This window comes from Stegostoma tigrinum, chromosome 1, assembly GCF_030684315.1.
Source record: "Stegostoma tigrinum isolate sSteTig4 chromosome 1, sSteTig4.hap1, whole genome shotgun sequence".
NCBI lineage: Eukaryota > Metazoa > Chordata > Chondrichthyes > Orectolobiformes > Stegostomatidae > Stegostoma > Stegostoma tigrinum.
Genome location: NC_081354.1, coordinates 100,982,105 through 100,998,701, shown reverse-complemented (window position 1 = coordinate 100,998,701; position 16,597 = coordinate 100,982,105). Strand labels below are relative to the sequence as shown.

Genomic DNA, 16,597 nt, shown 5'->3' with positions numbered 1-16,597 from the left:
CAGATGATACACTTGTAAAGAATACATTTTAGTTGTACTGGTTAGAAAGGCTTTAGATTTTATACTTGTTGAGTGTTGACAGTTGACAAAATGGTGTGAATTTGTCTTATGTGGTGATGAACTGACAGATCTCAATTTAAATTTTCAATTTGTAATGTACTAAATATATTCTATTTTTGCAACCAGCAAAAAAATTAATATTGACATATTTTTCCTAGAGCGTTTCAATTAATTCTAATTCTCTCTTTCCTGAAAAGCTTAAGTGAACGAGCTCAACTCTTAAAGAATGTTTTTAGGAAGAATACTTTCAATCTACACCGTTCTGATTCTTTCCAGCAGAGTACATTACGTAAGTGTCTTTTTCCCAGGTGTTTGCATTTGGCGAATATTTTCGTACAGTTGAGTAATTATGGTTAAATCCCTGTGCTTCAGATTAACTCTTTAGGTGATTCTGTTGTGCTCATGTTTTCACCCTGCCCTTTCACCATAATAGAACAAGGGATGTGTAATGCTTTGGATTCCTTTGTCATTTCTGATCTGAATATACACATGGGGAAATGTGTCTGTGGCTGAAACACCATCTGTTTTTGTGCCTCTAAATGCTCTTAGTTTGGCTGAAAGCTAATGAGACTAATCACAAGTATTGATAGGTGAGGGGGACCATTCATCTCTGTTGAGAAACCGATCTATCTTCCTAAAATAATGGTGTCAGCATCTCACATTTTGCACCTGTGGGGAATCCCTCTTTTAGTACCTAATAACTTACTAGCACAATGTTGAGAAATTTACTTTATACTTCATTTAAAGTGTGAAATTAATTAATTTTGATAATATAATGACAATAAGTTATTTCACAATTCATTGCTCAGTAACTTGTTGAGTTTTTGTATGTGATGTGCCATTTTATTTTTATTTTTATAGATGGTTATGCCTTCTCCCAAGATGAGAATGGTATTGTGTCCCAGTCTGAAGTGGTCAGGGCCTACGACACCACAAAACAAAGACAAGATGACTGGTAAACACTTAATATGTGGACTACAAACAAGTGCTTTCAATAAGCATGCAACATTGGACTTCAAAAGTTGCAGATCTGATAATGAAAAATGTAGCTGTAAAGATCCTGCAAAGACACAGATAAGTTGGTCTTTGTATGTTTCATGAAGGAGCAAAGTGCTAATCACTTTTGTTGTGTATTAAACAGACACAAACACTGTGCAGATCTATGTTAGCATAAACACACTCTTTTAGAATATCAGCATCTTACAATACATGTTAACGACAAGATTGCCAGGACTTGAAATTTGTCATGTTATCCCTGTCTTTTGACGTATTTGTTTTAAAAATACAAACATATAAATATGAGTAATGTTTTGATTTTAAACCCTGAACAGTATGAACATTGTAGAAAATTGAGCATCACTCCCTAAATTTTCCTGCACTATGTATACCATTTCAACCTTGTTTTTTGATAGCTTACTACTGATTTTGAATTTACGAACTTTTTAGTGAACTATATCTATTATAAGTCTAGCATAATGATTCTGGAATATATTTTAATGTTTAAGTCACTGAAAAATTGCAAACTGAATGGGAATCTGTCCCAAATGCTAAAAGCTATCTTAGTAATGCAGTATTAAACATTATACTAATACTCTTCTTCCAGTTGCCAAACCTTCTACTTGCCAAAATTAAAACTCTGCATAAAGCCTTATTCAACAGTTTTCTAATCTGTTCAGTTGATGGATTTGACATTAGCCCAATTCTATTGTCAAAGGACTGAAACAAATTTCAAGTCCCACTTGTAACTTGCCTTCAGTTTTTCTGAAATGTGTTTTGCATATGCAGTGCTTGTTCAAAATTAAGACTCCTGCCCTCTTGGTATTTGCTTCACAACTTGTGTTTTTCACAGGCTATGTCCTAGGATATGTTTTTCTCTTTGCTTCGTTCTGAAAATGAATTTAAATATTAGGCAATGTTTGTCTTTTCTGTTACAGGCTACATACCCTACTGTACACGCTTGTGAAATTAGTGACTTTTTAATGGATTTAATATTCCACAAACATTGTTTCAAAAAGAATATGAGGGTTATCCTTCCCCCACTGCACCATTTTTTGTGCACACATGTCAAAAACATACTTGATTAAAAATTAATACAAAGGTTTGTTTTCCTGGCTACCATCTCTTAAAAGGTTAAGTCAAGTTCTGTTTTGTGTTAGGTTTGTTTAGGTTATTTAGTTACATGTGTAAATGTGCCAATTCGAATAATATTTCAATTCCAGTCTATTTTCTGGTAAATGTGAGCTAAAATTTGTTTGTTTGCAGCATATGAACTTTACATGATTTACTCAGTAATACTGGTGAATTGTGCCAAGCAATTTGGTTCACATTACTTTTTTTAAAAAACTGCCATTTTTACAAAATCAAAACAGTAATTTCCTTCCCGTTACATGTTGAATCAAATTTACTTTGTCTTGAATGTATAATTCTGTGGTTGTCACAATTTATGCATCACTGACAACAGAAACTTGGATGTGACCTCACCATGGAACCTTAAGTTTTAACTTCATAGAGACGCATCCTTTACAATTTATTCACAGTAGTGTGTGTTTTATGCATTAAACTGCCTTGACAGTGAAGTATAACCCAGATTTTGAAAATCGTATGTCAACATTCCATTTGATCTGGTTTATTTATGTGAATTTTTGTATAACTAATGCAAACGGTAATGTAATGCTTCATTTTACCATTGAATATTTGCCACAGAATGTCTAGATTTGGATGCGTGTCAGCTATGAAACTGAACTTCAGCAAACAATGGGACATAACACAAAGACAGCGTAACCGGTATCTTTGTAATATTCCATCCTCTCAAAGTAACTTAAAGGCAATTTTTGCGACTGTTGCAGTTCCTGAAAAAAAAATAGCAAACCAATGTTACAGATTACAATTTTTTTTTAAAAAACTTGAAAGGAGTAGCAAGGATGAAATAAAAACACACAAGTGCTTTGAGAACAAAATCCAGTTACTGTTATCCCTTGATTTGCAGCTTGATATGCTCATGTGCTTTCTCTATTTGGCACATGTTCTGTGTTTGTCAAAATAATTTAATGAATGTCGTAGCACTAGAAGTTTCAAAGTATGTGATTATTTTGTGGTGTCTTTTAATCAATAACAGTTACCATCTTCCTCCAATATGTGAGGCTAACTGTGGTGTGTTTGATTGTCCTGTCTATATTCTTGTCTAATTGCATGAGACCAATTACATGAAACATTGTTACTGCATGACTAGTTTTCTGATCTTGCCACACATCATCTGCAAGGTTAGACACCATTAATGAAAGGTAACATCATGCAGTAATTTATGATGAACAAAGAAATTGTTTCCCGACAATCATTATGTATATTCTCCATTTCAGAATAAAAACCTTTAATACAAGTGAATGACAGCTTTAAATTGTTTTGTACGTTTGTAGTTCACACACTTATCTGTGTCCATTTGGTTCTGTGAAAGGTTGTATCCAAATTGGCTATGGAATGTACACTTTGCTTTACAAGACTTTAAAAATAAATTCAGATGTGAAAATTTTGATACTTTTGAATAAGACTACTTAAAAACAAGAAATCAAATTTGAAAAGAATTTGCCTTGATTGTTTTGTTCAGCGTGACAACAAAGAAAGAGGTTTAATGCATGTTTACTGCATTAGTAATGCGGTAACAAAATTTGCCTTCCATTGTTGCCAGTCTTGCATAATACTTAAATCAGTCTAATTTAATGATAAAATTTGGCTTGAATGTCATGTAAAGATGAACATATTCTTTACACTAGAGTAGGATTTTTCTGTCAAATGTCCAAAATGTTGATTAAATTGCCCTGTGGTATGGTTTTGCACTGCATGAATGGTGACCTTCAAATTCAACTTCCATTGTACATCTCAGGTTTAGTTCTAAATTATTGTATGGAAATGCACTGTTTTATATTTTGTTGTAAATCTTAGTACTGTTCTTTTTTGTCTGTTACTTGCCATTGGCTTTTGTGAATTGCATGGTGGCAGTTGCAGTCCTTAAATGTTTTGTCTTTTGGTTGTCATAAGGATCACGTAATAAAACTAAATTTACAAACCGGACCATTTATGTTTCATGTTTTATTTTAGCATTTGTACGGCTATTTTCACATACTGCCAGGAAAAAAAAATTACAAAAGGAATAAATGGCATCAACAATTCAGTACAAAGAAATGTGAAGTAGGAAAAGAAAAGGAAGTTAGCACTAAATGATTATGATGACCATGATAGGGAAACATAAATCAAAAGGTTACAGACACAAGATCCATTGACAGTGAGGTTGCAGAAAGTAAATGTTATAAATAATGAAAAGACGATAATATGTAGGAGCAGGATTAGGTTTTTTTTTGCCCGTCAAGTCTGCTGCACCATTTGAACATGGCTTAAATGTTTCTCAACTCTGTTCTTCTGTCTCCCTGTAACCTTTGATCCCTGTTGTTTGTCTTAAATACACTAAATAATAAGCTCTCTGTGGCAGTGAGTTCCACAAATTCACCACCCTCTGGTTGAGAAAATTCTGCATCATCTCAGTTTTAAAGCATCACCCTTCACTGCAAGGCTATGCTGTCAGGTCCTGGACTCCTACTAGAGGCAATATCTGCTCCACATCCACTCTACCAACTTTCAATGAAATGCCCCTTCATCCTTCTAAACTCCATCGAGTACAGACCCAAAGTTCTCAAACACTCCTCATAACAGCCCCTTCATCCCTAGGATCATTCTTGTGCACCTACTCCGGATCCCTTCCAAGGCCAGCACATCCATCCTTAGATATGGAGCCCAAAATTACTTACTATATTCCAAATACAGTCTGCTGAGAGTCTTCTATCACCTCAGAAGCACATGACTACTCTTGTATTCTAACCTTCTCAAAATAAATGTTAACATTCAGCACGGCGGCACAGTGGTTAGCTCTGCTGCCTCACGGTGCCTGGGACACGGGTTCAATTCCAGCCTCTGGTGACTGTGTGGAGTTTGCACATTCTCCCTGTGTCTGTGTGGATTTCCTCCGGGTGCTCTGGCTTCATCCCACAGCCCAAAGATGTGCAGGGTAGGTGGATTGGACATGCTAAATTGCCCATAGTGCCCTGGGATGTTTAGGTTAGGTGTGTTGGACATGGGAAATGCATGGTTAGAGGAATGGGTCTGGGTGGGATGCCCTTTGGAGAGGACGTATGGACCAGTTGGGCCAAATGGCCTGTTTGCATACTAGGGATTTTATGATTCCCATTTGTTTTCCTAAGCCCCAACTGAACCTGCATGTTAGTGTTAAAAGAATTCTAAACTAGGACTCCTAGGTCCCATTGTGCTTCAGATTTTCAAAGCCTTTCCCCATTTACAAAATAATCTAAGGCATTATTCTTCCTATGAAAATGCATAACCTCTCACTTTCACGTATTGTGTTCTTTCTGGCACTGCTTTGGTCACTATTTTTGCCTGTCCAAATCTTTCTGCAGCTCCCCCTTCTTCAACACTACCTGTCCCTCCACCTATTCTTGTGTCATCTGCTGAGTTAGCAACATTGCCATCAGTTCCTTCATCTATAAGGCCATCGGACATAGGAGTGGAAGTAAGGCTATTCGGCCCATCGAGTCCACTCTGCCATTTAATCATGGCTAATGTGCAGGGAAGTGGAGTTGAAGTGCCCTCTCCCTGTAGCCCTTGATTCCTTGCAAGATCAAGAATTACGCAATCTCTGCCTTGAAGACATTTAACGTCCCAGCTTCCACTGCGCTCCATGGCAATGAATTCCACAGGGCCACCACACTCTGGCTGAAGAAACATCTCCTCATTTCCATTTTAAATTTACCCCCTCTAATTCTAAGGCTGTGCCCATGGGTCCTAGTCTCCCCACCTAACAGAAATAACTTCCCAGCGTCCACCCTTTCTAAATCTCCCCTCAACCTTCTAAACTCCAATGAATACAATCCCAGGACCCTCAGCCATTCATCGTACGTTAAACGTACCATTCTAGGGATCATCCATGTGAATCTCCGCTGGACGCGCTCCAGCGCCAGTATGTCCTTCCTGAGGTGTGGGGCCCAAAACTGGACCCAGTATTCTAAATGGGGCCTAACTAGAGCTTTATAAAGTCTCAGAAGCACATGGCTGCTTTTATATTCCAACCCTCTTGAGATAAACAACATTACGTTCGCTTTCTTAATCGCAGACTCTACCTGCAAGTTAACGTTTAGAGAATCCTGAACCAACACTCCTAGATCCCTTTGTACTTCTGCTTTACGAATTTTCTCACTGTTTAGAAAATAGTCCATGCCTGTATTCTTTTTTCCAAATTGCAAAGCCTTGCATTTACTCATGTTGAATTTCATCAGCCATTTCCTGGACCACTCTCCTAAACTGTCTAAATTTTTCTGCAGCTTCCCCACTTCCTTAGTACTGCCGGGCTGTCCACCGATCATCGTATCATCAGCAAACTTTGCCAGAATGTCCCCAGTCCCTTCATCCAGATCATTAATATATAAAGTGAACAGCTGCGGTCCCAACACTGAACCCTACGGGACACGACTTGTCACCGGTTGCCATTCCGAAAAAGAGCTTTTTATCCCAACCTAGATTGTGAACATATAAGATGAATAGTTGTCATCCCAACACTGACCCCTGCAGAACTCCACTGGCACTGGCTGCCATCCTGAAAAGCACCCTTTATCCCTACTCTGTCTTCTGCCAGTTAACCAAACATTTATCCATGCTATACCTTGCCCCTAAAACCCTGGGATATTTAGATAAATAGATCATGCCAGCTCCCTTTTCTAACTTGCTCATTACTTCCTCAAAGAATTCTAACAGCTTTGTCAGACATGGCTTCCCCTTTGTGAAGCCATGCTGACTCAGCCTTATGTTACCATACACTTCCAAGTACCATGCATTTCATAAAAACCAAAAGAACTGCCGATGCTGTAAACCAGGAACAAAAACAAAGTTGCTGGAAAAGCTCAGCAGGTCTGGCAGCATCAGTGGAGGAGAAAACAGAGTTAACATTTCGGGTCTGGTGACCCTTCCTCAGAACTGATGGTGGCTGGGAAAACATCAGCTTATATGCAGAAAATAGAGAGGTGGGTTGGGTCGTGAGTAAACGATGGGACAGAGCCCAAAGAGAGAGAAAGATAGTTGGACAGGTAAAGGAATTGCTAATGATCAGGCTGGGAGGGTGATTAGTTATTAGTGGGGACTTAGTGACGAACAGTGGGGGGCATGGAGTGCAGGCTATGTGGCAACAAGGCCTGGTGTGTGGAGTGGGAGTCTCTGACATTTCATCCTTGATAACAGATTCTAAAATCTTGTCAAACTCAGGAAAACTCAGCCTACAGCTTCCCATCTTTTGCCTGTCTCCTTCCCTTCTTAAACAGGGATGTTACATTAGCCATTTTTCAGTCCTCTGGGACCCTCCCTGACTCTAGTGGTTCTTGAAAGATCACCACCACTGCCTCCACTATATTCTCAGTTATCTCCTTCAGAGCCCTAGGATAGGGTCTGTCTGATCCAGGTTATTTATCCACCTTCAGACCTTTCAGCTTTCCCACCACCACCTCCTTAGTGATAACCACTACACTGACTTATGCCCCCTTACTCTCTTGAAGTTTGGGTATACTGCGGGTATCTTCCACTTAAAGACTGATACAAAGAACCTATTTAGTTCCTCTGCCATTTCTTTGTTTCCCATTATTACTCCTGCAGCTTCAATTTCCAGCAGTCCAATGCCTACTCATGCCTCTCTCTCACCTTTTTGATATCAAATAAAAGACATGCAATCTGCTTTTATATTACTATCTAGTTTATTCTCATATTTCATCTTCTATCCCTTTATTGTTTTCTTAGTTGTCCTCTGCTGACTTTTGAAGTCTCCCCAAACCTGTGGCTTCCAACTAATCTTCACCACATTTTATGTTTTTTCTTCAGCCTTTATGTTGTCCCTGACTTACCTTGTCAGCCACGGTTGCCTTATTCTCCTCTTAGTATGTTTCTTCTTCCTTGGGATGAATTTCTCCTGTGCCTCCCAAATTACCCCCAGAAACTCGTACCATTGCTGTTCCACTGTCTTCTCTGCTGGGATCCCCTTCCAATCAACTCTGGTCAGCTCTTCTCTCATGTCTTTGTAGTTAACTGTAATACAGTTACATCTGATACAATCTACGATTTTTCAGATTGCGAGATGTAAACTCTCATGTTGTGTCACTGTCAGATCCTTCACCTTAAGCTCGCTAATCAAGTCTGCCTCATTACACTTCACCAGATCCAGAATTGACTGTCACCTTGTGGGTTCTACCCTAACCTGCTCCAAAAAAATCCATCTTATGGACATTCTTGGAATTTAGTGCCAAATTGATTGTCCAAGTCCTCCTGCATATTGAAGTTCAATGGCTATTATAATAGTGCATTTCTTGTATGTCTTATCTCCTGATTTATTTTCTGCTCCACATCCTGACTACTGCTGGGAGACCTGTATGTAAGTCCCATCAGGGTCTCTTTTTCCTTTGTGGTTTCTCAACTCAACCCACACCCTCTGACCCCTCTGCCAATCAGCTTGTCCTTTTGATAAGACATGTATCCATGAATATTTAGTTGCCAGCCATTGATCCCCTTGCAGCTACATCTCTGTGACGCCCACAACATCGTACCTACCAATTTCAATCTGCACTACAAGCTCATTTACCTTGTTTCATGGACTGTGCACATTTAATTGCAAAACCTCAGTCATGCATTGACTGCCCCCCCCCCCCCACTTCTCATAGTTGTCACCTTATCTCTTCTGCCTGACCCTTTCCATATTGCCTGTCCCATTACTTGTTCTTGAAATTTTAATAACTTCTCCTGAACTCTCCCCTGGCTTTTATTAGGTGAAATCTTTGCGACCTTGTTTTGCACTATCACTTTATCTACCTTAGTCCAAATGCCTCATGAATTAAGATGCAAAGCCTTTAAATTTTTATATTGTCAAGTTTCCCTATGCTTTTAAGGTTCCTTGGTACAATATAACATTCACACGTTCTGTCTCCTCCTTTTCAATTTCCAGTAGCCATCAACCTCAAAATTAACCGGCTCTCCTACCTTCTCCTTTACCACTGCTTTTATAATTTCCCATTCGACTGAAGCCACCTTCCCCCACTTTGACAAATGAAAATAAGGACAAATTTTCAAGTCAAAGTGAACTGTCAATGTTAACTTTATTTCAATCTCCACCGATACTGCCAGAATTGCTGAGTTTCTTTAGATGTTTCATTTTTATTGTTCCTCCAAAAATGGACAATTTTTCATCTTGCCAGATTGTTCTCCATTGGCCACATCTTTTCCCACTCACTTAACCTGTCAATACTTTTCTACTTTGTCACCTTTACAATTTACATTCCTACTCACATTTGTATCATCAGCAAATTTGGCAACTCTACCTTCCCTTCACCTCAGTAACTGCAATGAATCATAAACCATAGAGGTTCCAGCACTGATCCCTGTGGCACAATTTTCATTCCATCTTGCCGACTGGGAAAAGACATTTATGGCAACTCGCTGCTCTCTGTTAGCCAACAAATTATTTATGTTTGACAATATGCTACCCCCGACACAATGTGCTTTCATTTCCTGCAATATCCCTTGATGTGGCACTTTATCACATCCACTAATTTCTCTTCAACCACAGCACTTGTTACTTCTTCAAAGAACTCGAATAGATGGGTTAAATGTGATTTCATCCTGACACGACCATGTTGACCCTGTCTGACTAATTTGAACTTAACAAAGCTAACTTCGTTAATAGTTTCTAACATCTTGCCTGTGACAGATGTTAAACAAACTGGTCTATAGTTTCCATCTTTCTGTCTTTCTCTTTTTATAAATAAAGCAATTAGTTTTGATTACAGGAGCTTTGGAAAATTAAAATCAATACATCAACTATCTAAAGCCCCTAGGATGAAGTCAACTTGGCTCCAAGCATTTGTCAGCCCATAGCTCCAAAATGTTATACAGTAACTTTTCTCTGCTGATTCTAATTTTCCTGAATTTCTCCTCGTGTTCTACTTCTTGATTCATTGCTGCTCTGGGACATGACTGTGGTCATCCATAGTGAAGATTGGTGCAAAATGCCTGTCAATTTGTCTGCCAACTCCTTATTTTCTATGATTGATTCTCCAGATTCACTTTCAATTGGGACAATGCTCTCTTGTTAGCACTTCGTTATTAAATACTCTTGAAAACATCTTAATAATATTTTACATTTATAGCTAGCTTCCTCTCATGCTGTAATTTCCCTGCTTTGTTAATATTTTTGTCATTTTTTTGATACTCTGTCCAATCTTCTTACTGTCCACATGAAATTCCTTTAAGTTTAGTAATATTTTGAGTATTTCTCGTCAACCACAGGTGGTGTGTCTATCCCCTAGATCGTACCTTACTCTTAATGTATCTATTCGGCATATTCTGAATCATTCCTGTAAATGTCTGCCCCTGCATCCCTGTTGATCTTTTTTTTTCTCCCAATTAACTCTAGCTAACTCAGCTTTAATGTTTTCAATTGATTTTATTTAAACGACAAAAGATCATTTCGCCCTTCTCTCAAAAAAAATGTAAAATTCAATCATGATTGTTGCTCTTACCTAGTTTTGTCTTCACTGAGATCATTCATTAATCTTGTCTCATTGCACATTACTCTCTGGTTGGCTCCACGATGTGTTCTAAGAAACTGTTCCTGAAACATTCCAAGAACTCCTCAGCTAGGATACCTTTAGCCGCCTGATTTTGGAAGTTTGTAAATTGACGAAAATTTCCAATGATTGTTGCTGTCCCTTTGTCACAAGTTTCTATTATTACTTTCCTTATGCTCCATCCCTACGTGTGACAAGTGACTTCATGCCTTTGTCATTTCACATCTCTACCCAAGCCATTTCCTAAACTTCTTTCATTCCTTTTTAATGCGCTAATATCCCCATGATTAACAGAGCTATCCTTCCACCTTTTCCTTGCTTCCTGTACTTCCCAAATGCCCTGTACCCTTCGGGACTCAGATCCCGGTTAACACCATCCAGCAGCGATATCTCCATAATGGCTATCAGATTGTACTTACGAGACAAAGGGTTATAGTTTAGATGTATTACTATAATTTTTGGAATTTGGATTTCAAAATAGAGGCAGATGGCTGTTGGTTATTTCTTTTTCAATAGCCGGTGTGTTTTTCTGTAACAGTGACCTAACTTCAGCATTTGTCAGATGGCAAGTGATTAAATACTTCTGCGGTATTGATGGAAGGATATTGTTTATATTACAGGCAGGTTATTATTTAAGGCCATTGGCTTTGTTTCCTGTTCCGAGTAATTGAGGATTGAGCATGTTTTATTTTAATTCAACTCAGGAAACACCAGCGTGGAGTTCAGAAACCAGTTTAGTTTGTCCCCTCAGAAAGAGTTTAGGTTAGCACTTGTCTCAGCATAAGACATTAGTTTGTAAGCCTTCCGCACCAGGAAAATTTAGTCCAAAATCTGCAGTTTATCAGATCCCACAAAGTTTAAACCTTCCAAGTTGGTTGGCGATCTTGAAAAAGACTCATTGAATTGCCTCGATGGTCCATGGCAATGAAACTGCCGGGTGTCAGTTAAGCAGAAACTTAAGGATTTCAGATGGGGGTGTGATTTTCCGTACTTGAGTCACTGTGGCAGATGGATTCAGGGAAAAGGTTGAAACTTCATTTTACTGTCATTTCTCGATTTAACTGTTTTCTGTATTTGCCTTGGTTTTGTTTTACTTTGTGTAATAGTATTTTGTTCTGTTGTTATAGACATCAGCAGTTTTGTGTGGATACATGTCAGAGACTAATCACAATGTTAGCTAACTACACGATAAAAACATCAAGCCGCACTAAGCCATGTTTTATTCTAGAAATTGACCAGTGCAGTCGTGTCATCAACTGGAAACAATGTGCTTATTATGTTTGCATACTCAATTCATCTGTTTTGTTTTGAATGCTAAGTGCGCAGTGGCTCAATGCTTAGCACTGTTTCCTCACAGTTCCAGCAATCTGAGTTTGATTCCAGCCTTAAGCGACTGACTGTGTGGAGTTTATACATTCTCCCCGTGTCTGCGTGGGTTTCTTCCCACAGTCCAAAGATCTGCAGGTTAGGTGGATTGGCCATGCTAAGTTACTCCAAGCGTCCAGGGATGTGCAGGCTGGATGGATTAGCTATGGAAAGTGCAGGGTTATAGAGATGGAATAGGTCGGGATCGTTGTGGGCTCAATGGACCAAATGCCCAGATTTTGCACTGCATGGATTCTATGTGCAATAAGACACAAAGTTCTCAGTAGTATCCTTTTATTCTTTATAGAACTTATCATCTAACAGGTAGTTCTCCCATAACACAATAGTTGTGTTCTTGTGCGATCTCATGCAATAGAAAATTGTGGCACCCATAGTAGAAATTTTGCATTATCCAAACAGCCCCCACTATTTATCAATCACATTATAGCCAATTTGTATTAACAAGAAACACATTATAACAGAAATACCGGTATTTGTTGATCTACCCTTTTTGATTTGTATGCTCAATCCCTCCCTACAAAGGTTTATTTACCATTTCCTGCAATATTAGCTTTCCCTTTGTCCATGGGTTTACTTTTTGATTCACCACATCTTCCCAAAGTTGATTTTCTGTGGCAGAGAATTCCACAGACTCACCATTGTCTGGATTTCTCAGCTCAGTAGAAGATGGCCAATCCCATGTCCTTAGGCTGTGATCCTTGTTTCTGCACTCACCAATCATCAGGAACATCTTTCCTGAACTTACCCTGTCTAGTTATGTTAGAATTTTATGGGTTTCTGTGACTTCTGGCTCCTAGAGTAGCTTTGAAGACTAACCCATTGGTACAAATCCCACTTTCCCTAAAACTAGTGCCAGTGCACAGCTTCTTCAACACTAGTCTTCCAGCCACATGTTCATCTCTTTAATCTGACTCATAGTTTACAAATTTGCGCATGGAATTATAAATGGAGCCTGCTACCTGTTTTGAAATGCCATGTTGCCTGTTGTGTTCAAAATAAGCTAAAAGACTTAGGTTTGCAGTGACCAGCAAGCAAATGATTGTTCCTCTTCCATTTGCCCATTTTGTGTAGCTTTTTTCACTGGAAGATTCAATCCACCAACAATTGAACAAATATAGCACCTCTTAAAGCATGTGTAGACCCTGTAGGAATGAGACAACTTAATGTATACCTCCTTCACCAATCTGACTATATATCATTACTTAAGAAAGCATGGTCTGACCAGGAATTGTATCAGAGATAATGGGAGCTGCAGATGCTGGAGAATCCGAGATAACAAAGTGTGAAGCTGGATGAACACAGCAGGCCAAGCAGCATCACAGGAGCACAAAAGCTGATGTTTGGGCCTAGACCCTTCATCAGAAAAGGGGGATGGGGAGAGGGTTCTGAAATAAGTAGGGAGAGAGGGGGAGCGGATCGAAGATGGATAGAGGAGAAGACAGGTGGAGAGAAGACAGACAAGTTAAAGGGGCGGGGATGGAGCCTGTAGAGGTACAAGGGAATTACAATGGGAGAGAGATCCCCTGAGGTTTGGCCGGAGGGAGGAGGGTAACATCTTCAGGTTAGGCATCCCTGGAAGAGGCTTCGCAGTGAGGTTAAAATTGTATCAGAGATAATGGGAACTGCAGATGCTCTCCACCTAAGTTCTCCTCTATCCATCTTTGATCCACCTCCCCATTTCTCCTTATTTATTTCAGAGCCCTCTCCCCATCCCCCTTTACTGATGAAGGGTCTAGGCCCAAAACATTAGCTTTTATGCCCCTAAGATGCTGCTTGGCCTGCGGTGTTTATCCAGCTCCACACTTTGTTATCACAGTCTGACCAGGAAATCTTAGACTATGTCAATTAATGTCACAATTGGAAACAGAAAGCAAAATGAAATGATCACTACATTTTGATTAAGAGAGAAATGAAAGAGACAAGGAGAACATTTTTATAAAGTTTGTATTTTTAAAATCTCTAGAAATTAATCACATTTTAAGAATGAATCAAAATGCGTCATAGTTAATTTTTAGTGTCTTTTCATTGTGGTTGTTTGGCTGTAAATAAGAATTGCCAAGCTATTAAAAGGGTACTTCCATTGAATGGACAAGTACCAGCTTTTTGTCACCTGGTCACTATGTACCTATCAGGTAAGCACAGAATGCCACATGCTTCCATATATTTTATTAGTGAACATCTCTGCAAGATGCTGTAATCGTGCAGCATCTGCAGGAGCAGGGCACCCTGGATTGCAACTCTTAAGATTTTATGCATTTTATTGTATGTGCAGTTGCTGGAATTTGTCCCCTTTACATATTACTTGTGAGTACTAAGAACATAAGAGATAGAAGGAGGAAAGGACCTTAAAACACTCCAAGCCTATTCAGTGTAATGCGGGCTGGTCTTTTCTATGAACTTCACTATCCTGCCTGCTCCTCATATCCCTTGATCCTGAGAGAGGCAAAAAGAATGTTTCTAACTTCATCTGAAATATATTCAATGGTGGTGCATCCGCAACACTGAAAGATCTATCCTTTAACTCCTTTTTCTGATCCATATGTTTTCCTCAGCAAAGTTATCTTGAAACATACATTGCTTCATGTATATACTTAGAATGCCCAGTTTTAATTATCTGCTGCTTTTCTCAATGTTTCCACTGTCCGCAGTTGTCACACTGTCTGTTTAACATCCAGTACAAAATGAGCAAAACTTTTCCCTGACTAAATATTTATTGAATTTTGTTAGCATCCCCCAGCCTGCCCCCAAAAATGAGAGCAAACAATATTGTCCTGTCAGACTCCTTGAGAACTGATTCAGATTCAGTTTTTAATCAAATGGAAAATATACACACACATTTGAGCCTGTTTTAGTAGCTAATTTATGCTGCTGTCCTAATAACCTTCATGCTAAATAGAGTAATAGAGTTTGAGAGCATGGAAAGAGGCTCTCTGTCCCATCATGGTCATGCTGGTCATCAGCTCCCATCTGCTCTAAACCAATTTCTCAGCATTTGCTCCACAGCCTTGCATACAACGAAACTTCAACTAGTCATCTAAATATGTCAGAAATGTTATGATTATTCCTGCTTCTACCACCCTTTCTGGCAGTGAGTTTCAAATATTCACCACCCTCAGGGAGAAAACATACTTCCTCCCAAGCCTTCTGCCTATACCTTAAATCAATCCCCCTGGATAATGGTTTGCCAATGAGAAATATTTTCTATCTACTCTTTCTATGCCCCTCATCATTTTGTGCACCACAATCCGGTTCTCTCTCAACCTTCACGAATAAAAATAGAAATTACTGGAAAAACTCAGCAGGTCTGGCAGTGTCTGTAAAGAGAAATCTCAGTTAACGTTTTGGGTCCAGTGACCCTTCCTCAGACTGTCCCATAATCTTCTCCACTCTGAGGAAAACAACCCAAAACAATATAATCTCTTTACAGAATTAAAATCCATAAAACATTTCGGTGAATCTCTTCTGCAACGTCTCCAGTGCAATCTCATGCTCCCATTGTGGGGGACCAGAACTGCACATAGCATTCCAACTGCGGTCTAACTAATATCTTCCACAGCTCCATCATAATCGCACTGCTCATGTATTCAAGGCCTTGACTAATAGAAGCAAGTATCTCAGACTTCCAAAATTTACACACTTTGGATTTGTGCCATTTCTTTAAATCCAGATAGTGTCTGAGAATTACACTGAACACCAGGTGAGAGGAATATTGCACATGGGGTTCAACGACACTATATGAATACAAGTACCTGTACTGTAACTACTTGTCTTTTTTTTAAAAGCATACTTCTCAAACACTCCTGAGCTGAAGTTCTTTTGACACATTTCAGTAAAAGAAATATCAGACTGTTGGTTCTATTGTGTGTGTGTGAATGATCATCCATTAGATGGTAAGCATTTCCATGGTATTTTGATATCTTCCTCGATATTAATGTTTCTTTTGCGCAGACACGCCCCAAGCAGCGATGGATCAGGTTGTCTGTGTGTAACTCGGTAATGTCTAGAACAACCAGCAAGTCAGGCAGGAGGGTACTTAAATCAGAGGGACCTTGAAGAGACTGCGGTTATTTCAAACAAAATATTACAATAATTGAGATGGTAGCTCTTAAGCCCTTAAGTGAGTAAATAGTCTTTGGAATTACTGTAATCTGAGCCCTTCATTCCTGTACGGACAGATGACCCCAGCTTTGCTGGGTTAAGGTAGACGCAATTTTTCCTCTTATAGAACATGGAACATAGAACATTACAACACAGTACAGGCCCTTCGGCCCTCGATGTTGTGCCGAACTGCCATACCGATCTCAAGCCCATCTAACCTACACTATTCCATGTACGTCCATATGCTTGTCCAATGATGACTTAAATGTACCTAAAGTTGGCGAATCTACTACCGTTGCAGGCAAAGCGTTCCATTCCCTTACTACTCTGAGTAAAGAAACTACCTCTGACATCTGTCCTATATCTTTCGCCCCTCAATTTAAAGCTATGCCCCCTCG

At 39.2% G+C, this 16,597-nt stretch overlaps 1 protein-coding gene across 5 annotated transcripts in view; it reads left to right on the top strand.

The window, feature by feature from the left end:
• The window catches only part of atp8a1 (ATPase phospholipid transporting 8A1), a 348,145-nt gene extending 344,020 nt beyond the window's left edge, over positions 1-4,125 (top strand). For all 5 annotated transcript variants that reach the window (XM_059647441.1, XM_059647433.1, XM_059647431.1 and 2 more), the window contains 2 exons: positions 258-349; positions 922-4,125. In XM_059647441.1, the coding sequence (XP_059503424.1) occupies positions 258-349; positions 922-1,019 (190 nt within the window). In that variant the 3' untranslated portion in view covers positions 1,020-4,125. The remainder of the gene's footprint in view (positions 1-257; positions 350-921) is intronic.
• The last annotated feature ends 12,472 nt before the right edge of the window (positions 4,126-16,597 follow it).